This window comes from Dermacentor andersoni, chromosome 2 (genome assembly GCF_023375885.2).
Source record: "Dermacentor andersoni chromosome 2, qqDerAnde1_hic_scaffold, whole genome shotgun sequence".
Classification (NCBI taxonomy): Eukaryota; Metazoa; Arthropoda; class Arachnida; order Ixodida; family Ixodidae; genus Dermacentor; species Dermacentor andersoni.
In genome coordinates, this window is record NC_092815.1 from 152,576,429 (window position 1) to 152,592,893 (window position 16,465).

Consider the following 16,465-nt stretch of genomic DNA (forward strand, 5'->3'; position numbering starts at 1 on the left):
ACTACTTAAGAGGAAAAAACGAAATCAGGAAAGAAACAATTTATGATAACTCAAAGGAAAGCTCATTACTTTTCGAAGCGAGATCAGGAGGTCTTAGAACACGCACCTATAAAGCGAGATATAAGAAGGAAGAAGCATGTGCTTGTTGTGGTAAAGTTAGGGAAACGATGATGCACGTTTTATTTGAATGTGAATGTATTTGCCCAGTGGTCAATTTAGGCACCACTGGCCTCCTTCAAGCCCTTGGGTTCAGCGAGAGCAGGGGGTAAGTAAACATGCCCTCAATAGAGATCATTAAGAGGCGATTGGAAGATTGGTGAAAGAAAAGTAGGGAAACAACAAAAAACGGAGACGTACAAAAACAAAGTTCATAATAGGGGATCAGATATTTTGGTAATGGGAATTCGTCGCAGGTTCCTTCTTTCTTCTTTTTTTTAACCTAGGTAGGACATTACGCAATATAATAGCAAGAGTTTGGTGGCGCAACCCACTGCCCCATTCCAAGGGGGACGCTCATAACATAACATCCATCCGTCCGTCCGTCCGTCCGTCTGTCCGTCCGTCCGTCCGTCCGTCCGTCCGTCCGTCCGTCCGTCCGTCCGTCCGTCCGTCCGTCCGTCCGTCCGTCCGTCCGGCCGTCCATCCATCCATCCATTCATCCATCCATCTATCCGGCTCGGCGCGGCGCCATCTTCGTAGCCTGTTGTCTTTTGACAGCATCGGCAAGCGGCAGCTGTTGCGCTTTTCGTTGTTATTAAGCCGTAGTAGCAGCACAGTTTTCATGTAGGAAGGTGATTACTGGTTTAAGGGTTGGCTTTGTGCATGAGAGACTTATTTAGTGTTTGCTACTTGCGTTAGAGCTTACATACCAGTCTAGCTCAGATTCGAGTGCCCAACCTCCTGTGCTTCAATTCAGGCAAAGGGAGCACTATATTTGAATTGTAGCCCTGACTTAAGCGTAGCATTTGTTTATCAGAAAGTATTTGCTTGAGAAATTTGTCCCAATAAAGCAAAATATTGTCTCATATATGTAGGGACCTGCAAAGCTGGCTGTGTATTGCGTCTTTTCGGAGACGCTCGAATGTTTTGCATGTTCATCGTCATACTATTTATAATCCACTCAACGTTGTATCGCATACCGCTATGTGAGTTTCATCGATCAACAAGAAAACAGCTCTGGACAGCGAACTGTTGTTTTCAAGGGAAATATTACTTTTGCTTCACTAAGAGTTTAATTATGCTGCTCTATCATGTGATTCACTTAGTTTCTTGGCATTTGCGAGCCTTCTTATAGTTATTGGCAAAATGCGAGAAATGTTCCTAAATGATTGTTTCCTTTTCCCAGTCTTTCCTTTTTTCTTTTTATTACGATAGCAAATACATGGACACTCCAAGCGAATTTTTGCCGTCGCCGTGAGATTCCCTATATGTTTGGGTACATGTACGCCACATTCCATGCCATGCTATATGGCACGCGCTCTACGCGGGTTATATCGCTACACGATTCTATCGCTAAAGTTGCTCGTACCAGGTCTTGCATCCTTGACAAAGTTATTCCTCAGAATTTTGAGAATGGTAGCCCACAAACAAATGACATGAAACAAAACTCCGACACCGCATGCATTTCATCTTAAATCTTCTCAGACCTAAATATTAAAAGTTCGAAACAATGACAGAGCTCAAACTTTAAAATGATGTAATTTTGTTGGCGTGTCTGTGCCCTACCTACGGTATCGGCCCAGAAAAGAGGCTTGAAACATACCCGATACGTAGAAGCGGTGGTCGCTAAGAAAGTGTTTGTCTTTAATTAATAAACCTAAATGAAATTGTGCGATATCAGTATTCAAACAGGGGATCCCATGACAAGAGCGCGTTTTTACTTAGTCAGCTAACGTTCATTTCAATTCATGCTGCCACTACAGCTACGAATCTTACACTTCGTGTTATATTCCATCACGTTGCCATCGCATTCATTACTTCGCCCTTGTCACGAAACTGTGATATTTTTGGTTGTCCTGCGTGCTTCCTTTTGTGCCAGAACTCTTTGGCACACGCAGAAAACACGTGCAATACTCCTTCGTCAGATTGCACAGGTATAACAGAACTTTTTTTTTTTCAGCAGAAACCATGTCTCTGCAGCAAGCACGCTACTTTGAAGCAGCTGACTGTGTCCCCAGCCTGAGAGCCCGGCTTGGTTTTGAGGTTCCCCACATCCACTACCTACGCGGCTGCGACCTCTGCGGGCCACCGCGGTCATTCATTGCAACCGGTGCCACGCTATCCCCTTGCGAAGAGCGGGTTTCTTTTGTTTTGGCACCCTAGCCAATATTCTAAGCACTACAACTAGAGCCGCAGGGGCGTACACCTTATAATTCACTATGACACTGTGTGCTTTAGAAATGCCTGCGAGCCGACGTTGTAGGCTCGGGTTTTATGCGGGGATTATTTTTTCACTGCGTAGGACAGAAGTCCCTACTTCGACACTCAGAACGCAGGGCTTATATAAACCCCTTCATGTCATGAAGGAGTGACCATGGAGTGCACCAGGAAGGCCAATTCCTGTTTTGGGGAGGGAGTGTCTTGTGTGCCTTCCCAATTTCATTGCACCTGGACTAGTGTAGCCCCGCCCACTCTCGGTAATCTTTTAGTTTTCCGGTTTCAGGTGTCACTCCAAGCCTCTAAATGTAGTGGCCTGGGGCGCTATAACGTAAAACTGTTCCAAACTATTCTATTCCAATTCTGTAATCAGCCCTCCGCGATTGGTCAAAATCTTTTTTGGACCACCCCCCCCTTCACGCGACTTCACTTGATGTCACGCGACGTCAAAAACCGTGATAGCTCCCCATCTGATATGACGTGTACGCACTGATTATGCATGATTTCACCGAAACAAGAAATATAGTTATTTTGATCCCTTTTCGCGATTAGTCCCGGGCTATTGGTCAAAAGCTTTCGGGCTGCACCCACTTCACCTGCCTGTCACGCGACATCACAAAACTGCAAGAACGCACCACGTCAAAGTGACGTGCACGCGTTAAAGATGCATTCATATGCCTAACAAAACTGAATTTTCTACTGAATAGCAGCAGGCTGTCCCGTTCCGAAAGGAATAAAAGATGACTGCCGCCAATCGCTCAGGCACCGGCTACTCGCACCTGCCGGAGAGCATGAGTTTATTTGCGTATAATAAAACTGTTTGCGTGGCCGTGTTACGTTTTCGAGCCCTTTCGGCACGTTTACGATCTCCTTCTGCCAACTCTTCTTTGCTGAGGGTCCGTTTTAGCGTCATTCTGAAGCTTCCGTTGCATGCAGCCGTGATTTTCAACCAGCCACCTAGAGCTAAGTAAGGGAAAGCGGACCAATTGCAGACGCCGGCATCACCCTCCTCATCCGGTTATTGATTGTCAGTGTAGTGGCTCGGCCCTATCGAATCCTTGTTCACTTGAGCTTGCTCCTCGCTTCTTGTCCGCCAATTAGATGAGACAAGCCACTCAGTGTAGGCAATGTTATTCGTTTTCCAAGCAAACAAAAGTGACCTCTTTGAATTGGTTTGTTCAGACAACCCTGCGGGTGACCGCCCAGTGCTTGCGTCGGCGGTTACGCAACTTTGACGTCAGGAGATTGGAATAAAAACACATTGGAATAGTTTTACGTTATATGGCCCCTGGACGAGCATTTTAAATTTGGGACCTTGAGCGCAGAAACACGATGTTATATACCTCTACTACACGCCACCACTCCAGGACAAACCGCCGCTAACCGACAAAGAAACCTTTCCTTAAAAAAAAACTGCAAATCGTGCACTAGATACACCAACTCCCCCACTTCTGGGCAACATTATCAAAGGTTCACATACATATGCTCCTTAACATACTATGACAAGACTCAATGTCCTTGTTCTAAAGCACTGCTCTTCAACCAAGCAAGCACCGACCTCCAAAATCGGGACTTTTCTGTTTAAATACTTGTACTGTCGTTGTACTAAACAGCTGTCGGTATGAGTTGGATTTAAAGCGAAGCTTTGCTTGCTTAGCTCATCGTGGTTTCGTGCCCATCTGTCTGTTTCTAGGACAACGTATTGTCAGTGAGCCCATCTATATTCTGCGTAATCAAGCAATAAATCAGTGCATAAAACCTGGACGCACTATGTCGGATCATATGTATAACGCACATCAGACCTCTAATAATCAAGGAGCTCATGATTTTCAACAGCTTTCTTTTTCTTAAGTTCTTAGTTCTTAATTTTGCCCAGCCCTTTTAATGGCCCCCTTTGTACGTGCCACAGGATTCGTGCCCATTCTTGGTCAATCAGTGGCGTCACTAGGGTCAGCGATACCCGGGGCCATGGCCCACTGCGATCCCCCCCCCCCCCCTTTCCCTCCGCTTTCTCGTTTCTACCAACAAACCACAATTTTATCTCATGGTTTGCTTCAACGCGAAGTTTGTTTTGTAAATAACGACTCATTTTCTTTTTTTATATCCAAAGTAACGAGTGCACCACACAGCTTCCAATTCAGCACGACATCACATCGAACACGCGTGTCTACGTGCTTGTTTTGTATTAACAGGCAGAAAAACGGGAGTGTGCAAATTTTCCTATTTCAAGAAAGAACACTTCTCAAAAACTAAACAGAGCAAATAGACTTCGTGAGATGAATGTCCAGATTAACATTACAAAAACAAACGTGCACGAGAAACACAAGAAATGCGAACTTTGAGCATGCCGCCATATATCGATACATGTGCATGCACAGTTCACGCTCAGTGTATCCATAGCGACGTGCGGTACACATTGCATGCGTAGGGACGTAGGTATTTCCAAGGATCCGCACTCCTGAAGTGAAGTTTAAGGAAGCACCTTGGAAGAAGGAAAGTTGAGAGAGGAACAATGAAAACGAGCCAGAAATAGCAGGCGGCTACACGAACAAGAATGGGTGGGGAAGTATTTCTAAAGCAGTGACAACGAGCGCTACGCGGGTGTATCTGAAAAACATATTATGTACCTCTCGGGTATATGTATAGTTCATTCTAACTCCGCGTTCTAAAGCCCCCTAAGTCATTAAGCTTTGCTAAGTGCACCCGCCTACAATTTTTTTTTTTTTTGATGTAGTGAACGCATAGTGCCACGGTTACACTCAGCGAAAGGCTCCCAGCGCCTTCTCGCTGCATTGACGAATAATTATATCTCATTTCACTCCCCCCCCCCCCCCCCTGCCTAGCTGGATTCCCCGGAGCGCTGCACTATATATGGCTTCGATACTGTCCCATTGTCGCTTATCGGTTGTGTAACTTTTACAATATCGTCCCTTTATGTCGAATTTTGAGTTCTCATTTAGAATGATTTTTTAAATTTTACTAACGTACCGGCGCTCCGGTTGAGGTGCGAAACCTAAAACAGAAGCCATTGCGTTTGATATCCCTCAGTAATAACCAACCTTTCGTGGCAGATAAATGCAACTCTAATTTCGAATACGTACCTCGCCAAACAAAAATTAGCATAGCTATTTAGTGTTTCCTTTATTTCGATATACTTACTGCCACCACCTTCACTTACGCTACGTTCATGGATTGCAGCACGGTGGACTGGAATCCTCCCGCGATGCCGGTCTGGTCCAGCCGGCCGTTCACTTCGGTGAACACGTTGTACGGTGGAGCCTGGAATGGAACCAATCTTTTTTATTGGTCAGTGAACCAGCCGGCCCAGCGAAGAGTCATTCAGTCATGTATGAGCCGGCCAACCACAAACTATATGCAAATGAACTGGCGAGTGTGTAACTTCAATCGTCTGACCACACCATCACGATTCAGTTGCTTTCAGCAACACTCGCGACTTCCAAAGGCGCACAACTGTCTTAGTTACTGTCGATTTTACGTTGGTCATGAGATCGAATAAAAACTCGAACACGCTGCTTATACAATCTGGTAATACATTACTCAGAAGCAGTAAAATATATTTTTCATCAAGGTTACCCTACAGGCTTACTTTCAGTGCATGTCCCTCCCACTACATAGGTTCGCAGGGTTGCATTAGGCTTCCATGCCCGGAATAATCCAGAAATAAGCATTCAGTTCACCAAGGGCAAAAAGCATCAGGTATTGGCACATTATAGGTTAATCCATGTTTGAATATATCTCAGAATACGCACAATAACATTTACGACAAAAGCTTCAATTTTAAGCACTCTTCAAAAACTTGAACAGACGTGTTTCTTTCTTTAACCAAATATTCTTGCTTATAAGTTATGACCATGAATCAAATGAATCTGGATTATGACTCATAGCGCACTAAACAGAGCTTCGCTTTGACTGCCCTATACCGGACCTGCTAGTCAACAGCAGCCTAACTATATTTTATTTCATTTGTAGATCCTTGCCGCTGCATAAATTGAGTGCTTGCTTCCAGGACAATTTGAACAATATGAAAATCATGCGCGTGTGTGTATAATAGTGTTTATATTGCGCAGTAGGTGTGACCTTATACGTAAGAAACATGACACATGTGTACATATCTGCGTATGTTCTGAATAGCTTTTTATTTTTATTTTTTGTTAGCCATACTTTCTCGTCTATATAGACTTAAGATATTTATAGACGTGTCTGCGGTATATGGGCGCCTTTTATGTGGTCAGAGAGATAGCCCGAATTTCTGAACTATGTTTTGCGACAGGCAGCTGTAATGTAGGCTACCTTCCCATTTATGCACAATCGTCAAACAGCAACAACACTCGTCAAAAAGTTGACTTCTCTGCAAACGTGCAAATGCAAACACAGTGCTTCGTGAATGCAAACACAGTGCATTCACGAAGACTATCAATCAATGTTTATTTAGTGTAACAGTGGATAAAAAAACGACTGCTAGTATCTGAAGGCGGTCAAAGTAAACTATAGTCAAACTAAGCTACGCTGGAAAGAGTTTTCTAAAAAAATATTAGGAATATTAGGTATGCACTGTGTTTCAATGACATGCCAGGTGTGTGTGTGTGTGTGTGTGTGTGTGCGCGTGCGCGTGTGCGTGTGCGTGTGCGTGTGTGTGTGTGTGTGTGTGTGTGTGTGTGTGTGTGTGTGTGTGTGTGTGTGTGTGTGTGTGTGTGTGTGTGTGTGTGTGTTCTTGTCCTGTCGCGCTGCGCTGTGTTATCACAAATTCCAACCAACGAGCCCGCCAGCGTGCTTTAGCCAACCATGTAGCCCGGTTGCATAGAAGTCAACTTTTTGACGAGCGTTGTTGCTGTTGTTTGGCGATTGTGCATAAATGGGAATCTCCAGGATGTGATGTCTTGTTTAATTTAGTCAGCGTCCAGTTTAACGTGATAACAACGGCATCAGGTAACAAATGACTGCTTACGCTGCGCTCAACCATTTCAGTGCTTATACATTGTGCTCTCGGGCACAATGAGGAAATCCAGCTGGTGTAAAAGGATTCAGAGTCCCTATTAGGGCTTCTACTAGGACCAGTGAGTCGGTTCGGCGTGTTAGACCCTGTTATCTTATGCTATGTGGTATATTTCAGCGATGTACCTTTCTGAAAACTAAAGGCACAGTGCTCTTTAGGGCCACAATAACTCCTCATAAAGAATTGACTCCTAATCAATAAGGACAGCGTTTAATAACGTCGCCATTGCGTTATAAAGAGAAAAGAGAAAAGTGCGTTATAAAGAGAAATTAAATTTAAAATATACAAATAAATTACAATTTCAGAACTTCCGTTTCCATTCACTGAACATAAAAAAGGTTGAACCCGCCGTGGTTGCTCAGTGGCTATGGTGTTGGGCTGCTGAGCACGAGGTCGCGGGATCGAATCCCAGCCACGGCAGCCGCATTTCGATGGGGGCGAAATGCGAAAACACCCGTGTACTTAGATTTAGGTGCACGTTAAAGAACCCCAGGTGGTCGAAATTTCCGGAGTCCTCCACTACGGCGTGCCTCATAATCAGAAAGTGGTTTTGGCACGTAAAGCCCCATAATTTAATTTAAAAAGTTTGATGATAGTTCAGGACACGAAGACGAGACAATCTATTTTTCTCAGAAACCGAAGCATTGTTACGTTAGTCAGCTACGGTCCTCGATGTGTTTTCTCCGATTAGGGTCGTTTTTCCGAAGGCAACTAATACGCAATTATTAGCTAGACCTGAGAAGCAGCTTTGTGAATCGATTACATCATAGGGAGCGTGAGATTTTAAGTGAGGCCACCGCCAGATTTTTGTTTGGCTTGCCGATCCTCTTCTCAGAGCAAGAGCGGCCATTTTTCTATTGCAATAGGGTGTAATTAACTGTATAATGCAGCTCAATCTAATACCGTAAGAAATCTTGCACGTAATACCGATATAAATGTAATACGAGGCGAGCTTGGGGGACATCAAGAATCAGAAAGAAAAAAAAAGCGTTTCAGTTGGCGTGTAACACGAGTGGAGAGAACATTAAAAAGAGAGCGAACTGCGACGCAAAAGAAAGTCGTAAGACAAGAGAAGTATAGAGCACTGAAAGCACTAGGCGAACGCACTTTATTTGATGATAATTGAGACCTTAGTCGTCGTCTCAGCCTAGCCAGCTGTGCGGATACGCGCCGGAGTTTTTTAACGGCTTTGGCGTTGCTCTGCTAAGCACGAGATAGGGGTGATCAAAGCCCGGCCATGGCGGCCTTATTTCCATTGGGACGAAATGCAAAAAAAAAAGAAAAAAGGTCTCTGTGCACGTGCCTTTTTTGGTGCACGTTAAAAAAACCCATTGGGTGCGTCCTAAAGAGCTCCCCAGTTGGTGAAAATTAATCCGTAGCCCCTCAACAACGGCATGTCTCATATTCAGATCGTGGTTTCGGCGCGTAAAACCCAAAAAAATTCATTACTATTTTCAATCAGGTGTGCAGAACGTTGCTCTCGGGCGAAGCCAATCAGGGCCGCTTCAATTTCAGGGAACGCTCCGCTCTTGGGCCCTCGGAAACTTCTGACGCCGCTGCAGGTGAAAAATGGCCTCTTCTTGTTTTCGCCAATCGTTAGTACCAAACTGCCGCACTGCATGCGGCACAGTTGCCGATCCTTTCGGCTGCCAGGGAAATTTATCGTGTAACAACAGTTGAATATTGAAAATATTGCTTACGCAGTCCCGACATTCCGGGATCGCGCTGATCCTGACAAGACCTGCGTCGCGAAGTCAGCATGTGGCCGCGACAGCGTAGCAGGCATGATAAAAAAGTTGTAACAACAGATTTCGGCAGAATGTTTCCTTATTTGTTTTGGTTTTGCAGGTCCAAAACAGGCATGCCAAAATGAAACCAGGACAAGAAGAAGATAGTATTTCACGCGGAATTTCACAGAATTTCTCATCTAACGAATAGGCCGTCGTTATAACTTTCTCTGTACTCACGAAAAAACCGCCAGCTCTGAGAGTCCTGTTCAGGGAGCACGACGTCATAGCTTCGAAGTTCGACCCGTCAGGCAGTTTGTTGAAAAGCAGAAAGGCAAATCTGTTCGTAGATCATCACAGTATATATATATACGCACGCATGAGCGTCATGAGTCACGTGATGGTTGAGGCGGAATGTTGCCATGCCACTGCCATTGGCGCAGTAATTTATATTCTACTTCGATGACAGAAGATAAAAGGTCATGTTTGCTCGCTGTCAACTCTGTTCCACCATGTCCCTCACCATTCATCAGACGTCGTTTTGTTTGCAGCTGGCGGTGTGCTAGACTTGCACACTTTGCTGAAGGCGTTTACTACAACTACAAACTGATGACCTCAGGCACGTTGACCTCGCGGTCTGTTTTTTTTTTTTTTTTACTGGCGTCCAGGATACAATATTAAAAATCAGAAAAAGATGAGCATTTTGTACTGCTGCTTAGTAGGCTGCTTGAGGTCCGTAGCCTGAAAGAGAGCTGTAGGGTGAACCATATATATATATATATATTGTAAGCATTTATGCGGACTTCATCTTCATCTGTACAAAGTCATCATCCATCATCGGCTCGTGTTCGTTTTTGCATCGGCGCCATTTTTCCTTTTTGGAATAAAGTGTCGTCTCGACCGTGGTATTTCAAGTGGTGGAGGTGCGGGGTATACGACTCGCCATAATGCTGGACGCACTCAGACAGCCTCTTTTTCGCAACTTCCGAACGAACCATGGGTGTGCCGAAAATCCGCCGTAGCTGCTCCCTGAAAGACGACCAATCACGGAAGTCTCTCTCATGATTCAGGAACCATGTCTTGGCTACTTGAGAGACGTAAAATGGCACGTTGTTTAACCTCGATGTCTCGTTCCAGTGTTGTATTCGCTGACACGATCGTAGTTGTCGAGCCAGTCTTCAACGTCCTCACCAGGCAAGCCAGAGAAGATTTCAGGATCGCGATACCGGTTGTTGGCAGGGCTCGGAGTGGGGGTGGTTGGCACTTGAACCGAGATGGTGGACGCTGCGGTCTGGTCTTGCGACATGGCGGCCTCTTGGCGTAAGCGGCGTCCCGAACGTAGCTCCAGGAGAGATCTTGAAGTAGATTGAGGTCGAAGGGATCTTAAGGAGCCTCCACCACTATATATATATATATATATATATATATATATATATATATATATATATATATATATATATATATATATTGCAACGGGGGTGTTCGCCTAGCAGAAGCGTCACTAGTTAAAGGTTGTAGCGCTAGGCTTAAACAGGTCGGCGCTATATCGTAACGGGGAAGCAAGCACTTCTCGTCGTCTTCTCTTGCACCAGCACACCAGCACCATGCCCACTGCCCAGTGCCTTCAGTACAATCAATCCCCACTGAAAGAGTAGCCATCCTGGCGACTTAAGGACAGGAGAACACAGGTGGGTCATGGCACTGCTTGAGCCGGGAGACATGGACAATTTCTTGGCCCCGACGACGCTGGTCGGAAGGCGTTTCGAGTGGTTCGATGAGGTAGTTGACCGCGGATGTTTGTTTCAGTACCCGATAATAAGGACCGTGGTACTTGGAGAGCAGCTTGGAGGAAAGGCCTGGAGGAGTAGAGGGCACCCACAACCAGACCAGCGAGCCAGGCGCAAAGCACGTAGCCGTAGTGGATGAATCGTGGCGAAGCTTTTGGCGCCACTGGTCCTGGGATGTGAACGAACGAGCGAGCTGGCGACATTCTTCGGCGTAAGCAGCCGCTCTAGAAACAGTCGTCCACTCCGAAGCATCTGGCCGGTAAGGTAGAATCGTGTCCATAGTGCATGAAGGTTAGTGTCCGTAAAGGAGAAAGAAAGGGGGGAACCCAGTGGTGCTTTGCGTGGCGGTATTGTAAGCGTAGGTGACGAAAGGTAGAATGCGATCCCAATTCGAGTGGTCAGATGAAGCATACATGGCCATCATGTCACCAAGGGTGCGGTTGAAACGTTCTGCAATCCCATTAGTTTGAGGATGATATGCCGTGGTAGTGCGGTGAATGATGCGACACTCCTTTAGCAATGCTGCAATGACGTCTGAGAGGAAAACGCGACCGCGGTCGCTCAGTAATTCGCGAGGTGCTCCATGGCGTAAAATCAGGTTTTGAAGGATAAAACTGGCGACGTCTTTTGCTGTGGCAGATGCTAGGGCTGAAGTTTCAGCGTACCGCGTGAGGTGGTCGATAGCAACAATAACCCAGCGGTTGCCGCTTGGAGTGTTGGGAAGCGGACCGTATAGGTCAATGCCGACGCGGTCGAACGCGCGCGCGGGACATGGTAAAGGTTGCAAGGGGCCGGTGGCATGTTGAGGTGGCGTCTTGCGTCGTTGGCATATGTGGCATGACCGGACATACTGGCGAACGAAACGGTACATACCGCGCCAGTAGTACCGAAGCTGGAGTCGAGAGTATGTCTTTAATACACCAGCGTGGCCGCATTGTGGGTCGTCATGGAACGTGGCGCAGATGTCGGAGCGGAGGTGTCGGGGTATAACAAGCAACCACTTACGGCCGCTGGAATTGTAGTTGCGGCGGTACAGCAGGTTATCCCGAATGGTGAAGTGCGTGGCTTGGCGACGAAGCGTCCGACGGATCGGTGCTGGCGACTGGCTGGACAGGAAGTCAATAAGCGAAGAGATCCATGGGTCTTTGCGCTGCTCTGATGGCATGTCGGAAATGTTGAGGGCGAAGGCACCGCATGTAGAGATAGACGAATGGACAGGACCATAGGGCAGGGGTGACCGGGATAGAGCGTCTGCGTCTGAATGCTTTCGGCCTGAGCGATAAACAACGCGGATGTCGTACTCTTGTAGGCGCAATGCCCAACGGGCAAGCCGACCAGTTGGATCTTTTAGTGAAGATAACCAGCATAGGGCATGATGGTCGGTTACGATGTCAAATGGACGCCTGTACACATAAGAACGAAATTTGCCGATAGCCCAAATGATGGCCAGACATTCCTTCTCAGTAACCGAGTAGTTCGCCTCGGCTTTGGTAAGGGTGCGGCTGGCATACGCGACGACGTACTCTTCGAAGCCATCCTTGCGTTGTGCAAGAACAGCGCCGAGCCCGACACCACTAGCGTCCGTATGGATCTCAGTTGGAGCAGAGGGATCGAAGTGTCGCAGTACTGGAGGCGAGGTGAGAACGCGTCGCAGTTCTTGGAATGCGTCGTCGCACGCCGAGGACCAGGCTGATAGGTCAGAACTGCCGGTGAGAAGCTGCGTCAAGGGGGCAATGACAGAGGCAAAGTTACGGACAAAGCGTCGGAAATATGAGCACAGGCCGATGAAGCTGCGAAGCTCTTTCATGGTGGTTGGTTTAGGGAACTCGGATACGGCGCTAAGTTTTGTGGGGTCCGGAAGGATACCGTCTTTTGAAACTACATGGCCGAGAATATTAAGCGTACGAGCGCCGAAGTGGCATTTCTTCAAATTTAGTTGCAGTCCTGCAGTGGAGAGGCACGCAAGTACTTGCTCGAGGCGGTTGAGGTGCGACGCAATGTCGGTGGAAAAAACCACAATATCATCTAAATAACAGAGGCACGTTTTCCACTTCAGCCCTCGAAGAATGGTGTCCATCATTCGCTCGAAAGTGGCAGGCGCGTTGCAGAGGCCGAACGGCATGACAGTAAATTCATGTAGCCCATCAGGCGTTACGAAGGCTGTCTTTTGACGATCCGCCTCTGCCACTGGCACTTGCCAGTACCCGGAGCGCAAATCCAGCGACGAAAAGAATTCTGCTCCCTGCAGACAGTCCTAGGCATCGTCGATGCGCGGCAGAGGATAGACATATTTGCGCGTTATTCGGTTAAGACGGCGATAGTCTACGCAGAACCGAATGGAGCCATCTTTTTTTTTAACGAGGACAACCGGAGATGCCCAGGGACTGTTGGAGGGCTGGATGATGCCACGCTCCAGCATGTCGTCAACGTGCTGGTCGATGATACGGCGTTCAGCAGCGGACACACGATAGGGACGCTGGCGCAATGGTGTTTGTTGACCGGTGTCGATACGGTGAACGACTGCGGACGCTCGACCCAAGGATGGTTGGTCAATGTCAAATGAGGAACGAAAACGTTGGAGGAGTTTGATGATTCCTGTTTGCTGCGCAGGTGTGAGTTCTGCGTCGACGGCACGAGCGAAGACGTCGGCAAGGGCATCAGTCGCGGCGTGATTAGTGACGGAACAAATCGGAAGTGATGCCGTATCACCAAACATGGTGGCCGGGAGAACGCTATCGAAAGCTTCAGCGGTACCCAGGCACTCGCCGCGGAGTAGGGATGATGGGCAGGTGGACGGATTGCACACGTACAGGGCAGCAGAACCGTCGCAAAAATTGACGACAGCAAACGGAAGCAGAAAGTTCCGGCGGCGCGCACAAGTGGCCGGCGGTGTAAACAGAACAGATGAGTTCGCAGCAGAGTTACATGACACAGGAACCAGAGCGGCGGAGAAAGGTGCGACATCGATGTCAGAGGCGGCAACAACTTTAGGAGAAGAATGGTCGTCAGGGTCGAAGCACGGCACTGATAACGTAAGTTCGGCACGAGCGCAGTCGATAAGAGCTTGATTGACAGATAGGAAATTCCATCCAATAATAACGTCGTGTGAGGAACGAGGTAGGACGACAAATTCTATAACATACATAACGCTTTGAATGACAACCCGGGCTGTGCACGACGCTGAAGGCTGAATGCGATGCGAGGTTGCCGTACGCAGAGAAAGAGAGGTAAGGGGAATGGTCACTTTGTTCAAATTGCGGCAAAGCTTCTCACTAATAATAGAAACGGCGGCTCCAGTGTCGATAAGTGCGTGTACGGTGACGCCGTCTACGGACAGTTCAATTTCGTTCGCCGGGTTAGAATGAGGCCTTGAAATGTTCGACGTAAACGCAGTTCTTGCCTCTGGAACTGCGACTGTTAGTTTTCCTCTCGGGCTGGACTGGGTCGGCGAACCATCGGGGAAATGGATCGGCGACTTGGGGAAGGTGACCGGCGTGCATCGAAAGGGAGGCGACTGTAAGATGAGTCCGGAGGAAGGCTAGATGGGTCCTGACGCGGAAGTCGAGCAGGCCTGTAGCTTGAGGCGCCCCTACTGTCAGGTAAACGGGGGCTGCGACGGCGGCAGAATCGTGCTACGTGGCCCGGAAAATGGCAGAAATAGCATATTGGCCGGTTGTCAGATGTACGCCACGGGTTGACGACAGGGGCTCCAGCGGCCGAGTAAGGGACGACCATCGGGCGTGAAGGTGGCGGCGGCACATGGAAGGTGCCAGTGGCCCGGTAGGCATCAGGAGCCGGAGGAGCGTAAGGCCGGGCGACAACGTCAGCGTAAGCTATAGCGGTCCAGCTGCAGGCTGCGGAGGAGGGGCAGATCGCAGCGCCGCGGCAACTTGGGTCTGAATGACGTGGCGAAGCGAGGGAGCCAAGGTTGTCGACGGCTCGGGTGTGCTGTTCGCCAGAGAGAGTTGGCGTGCCACTTCCTGACGGATGAACTGCTTTATCTCCGGCATTAAAGCAGAGATGTCGGCAGCGTCGCGGCCGAAATCCAACGGAGATAGATCCGTGGTGTCCTGCTGAGCAGCGCGAGTTGATGCACGCTGCTTGCGCAGCTCGTCGTACTGCAGACAGAGCTGTACGACCTCGGCAATCGTCCGCGGACTCTTCGCGACGAGCATCTGGAAGGCTTGGTCATCGATGCCTTTCATGACGTGCTTGATCTTGTCAGCTTCGTCCATAGATGAGTTGACGCGCTTGCATAGCGAGAGCACGTCTTTAATATAACTAGTGAAGGTCTCCTCCTGGCGTTGAGCTCGACCACGCAAGCGCTGCTCAGCGCGAAGTCGGCGAATGGCGGGACGGCCGAAGACCTCTGCCAAAGTTGCCGTGAAAGCCGACCAGGTGGTAAAATCGGCTTCATGATTGCGGAACCATAGGTTTGCCACGTCAGTCAAGTAAAAGATGACATTTGTGAGCTTGGCGCGGTCGTCCCACTTATTATAGGTGCTTACACGGTCATATTCGGCGAGCCAGTCTTCCACGTCGTGGTCGTCTGTGCCGCTAAATATAGCCGGATCGCGCTGCCGGATGACGCCAGAACAGACGATGGCAGGGGGCACGGGAGCAGCAGCCTGGGACGGTCCCGGTTCATCCATTGCAACAGCTGGTGGTAGCGTTCGGCTGCGGAGTTCCAGGATGTCGAAGAGAAACCCAGCAGCTCCACCAAATGCAACGGGGGTGTTCGCCTAGCAGAAGGGTCACTAGTTATAGGTTGTAGCGCTAGGCTTAAACAGGTCGGCGCTACATCGCAACGGGGAAGCAAGCACTTCTCGTCGTCTTCTCTTGCACCAGCACACCAGCACCATGCCGACTGCCCAGTGCCTTCAGTACAATATATATATATATATATATATATATATATATATATATATATATATATATATATATATATATATATATATATAGACACGCCACCTAAAAGAACCTTGATTCGATATAACTGAAGATGGCCGCCATTGGCGACATCACAGTGCTATGGCACGTGACTTGACAATCCAGCGACAGTACCTTCAGCCGAGCCGCTGCCACCCCGATTGTGTGTATATTGATCCGTATAGGCCGGAAGATGAATCGCCGACACTGAGCACCTGACATTGCTGAAATTATTGATGAACTCCACGGTTTCATGGATGCCGAGTTCGTTTCTCGGTGGTCTCGGATATTGCCATTAAGAGGAAACTTTCGCTCGGGCCCAACTCCGAGGCCGCCTATTCAAATACATGTAAAACGTAGAAAGTTCAATACTAGTGACTGTTGAAGCGAAATTTTGATTCATCACCCTGATTTATTGGTAGAAATTGTCGAAAATTCGTGAGTATGCCAGTAATAGAAGCAGGGAGCTCACAAATCCGTAACATTGCACCGGTAATAAATATCGAATTTCTGTAAAGTGCATCTGTTAGAACTTCCAAAGCAGGCAAATTTGATTTATTAATTATTATCTTAAGTAAATTTCTTACAATGTGTACATGGGTTACGCCAAATTCCTACTCATATATTAGGGG

At 47.9% G+C, this 16,465-nt stretch overlaps 1 protein-coding gene across 1 annotated transcript in view; it reads right to left on the reverse strand.

Moving 5' to 3' along the window:
* The window catches only part of LOC126540933 (glutamate receptor U1-like), a 36,580-nt gene extending 26,157 nt beyond the window's left edge, over positions 1-10,423 (reverse strand). The window contains exons 1-2 of the mRNA XM_072286177.1: positions 10,382-10,423; positions 5,560-5,655 (exon numbers count right to left, since the gene is read on the reverse strand). Of these exons, the coding sequence (XP_072142278.1) occupies positions 5,560-5,655; positions 10,382-10,423 (138 nt within the window). The remainder of the gene's footprint in view (positions 1-5,559; positions 5,656-10,381) is intronic.
* Between the last annotated feature and the right edge of the window lie 6,042 nt (positions 10,424-16,465).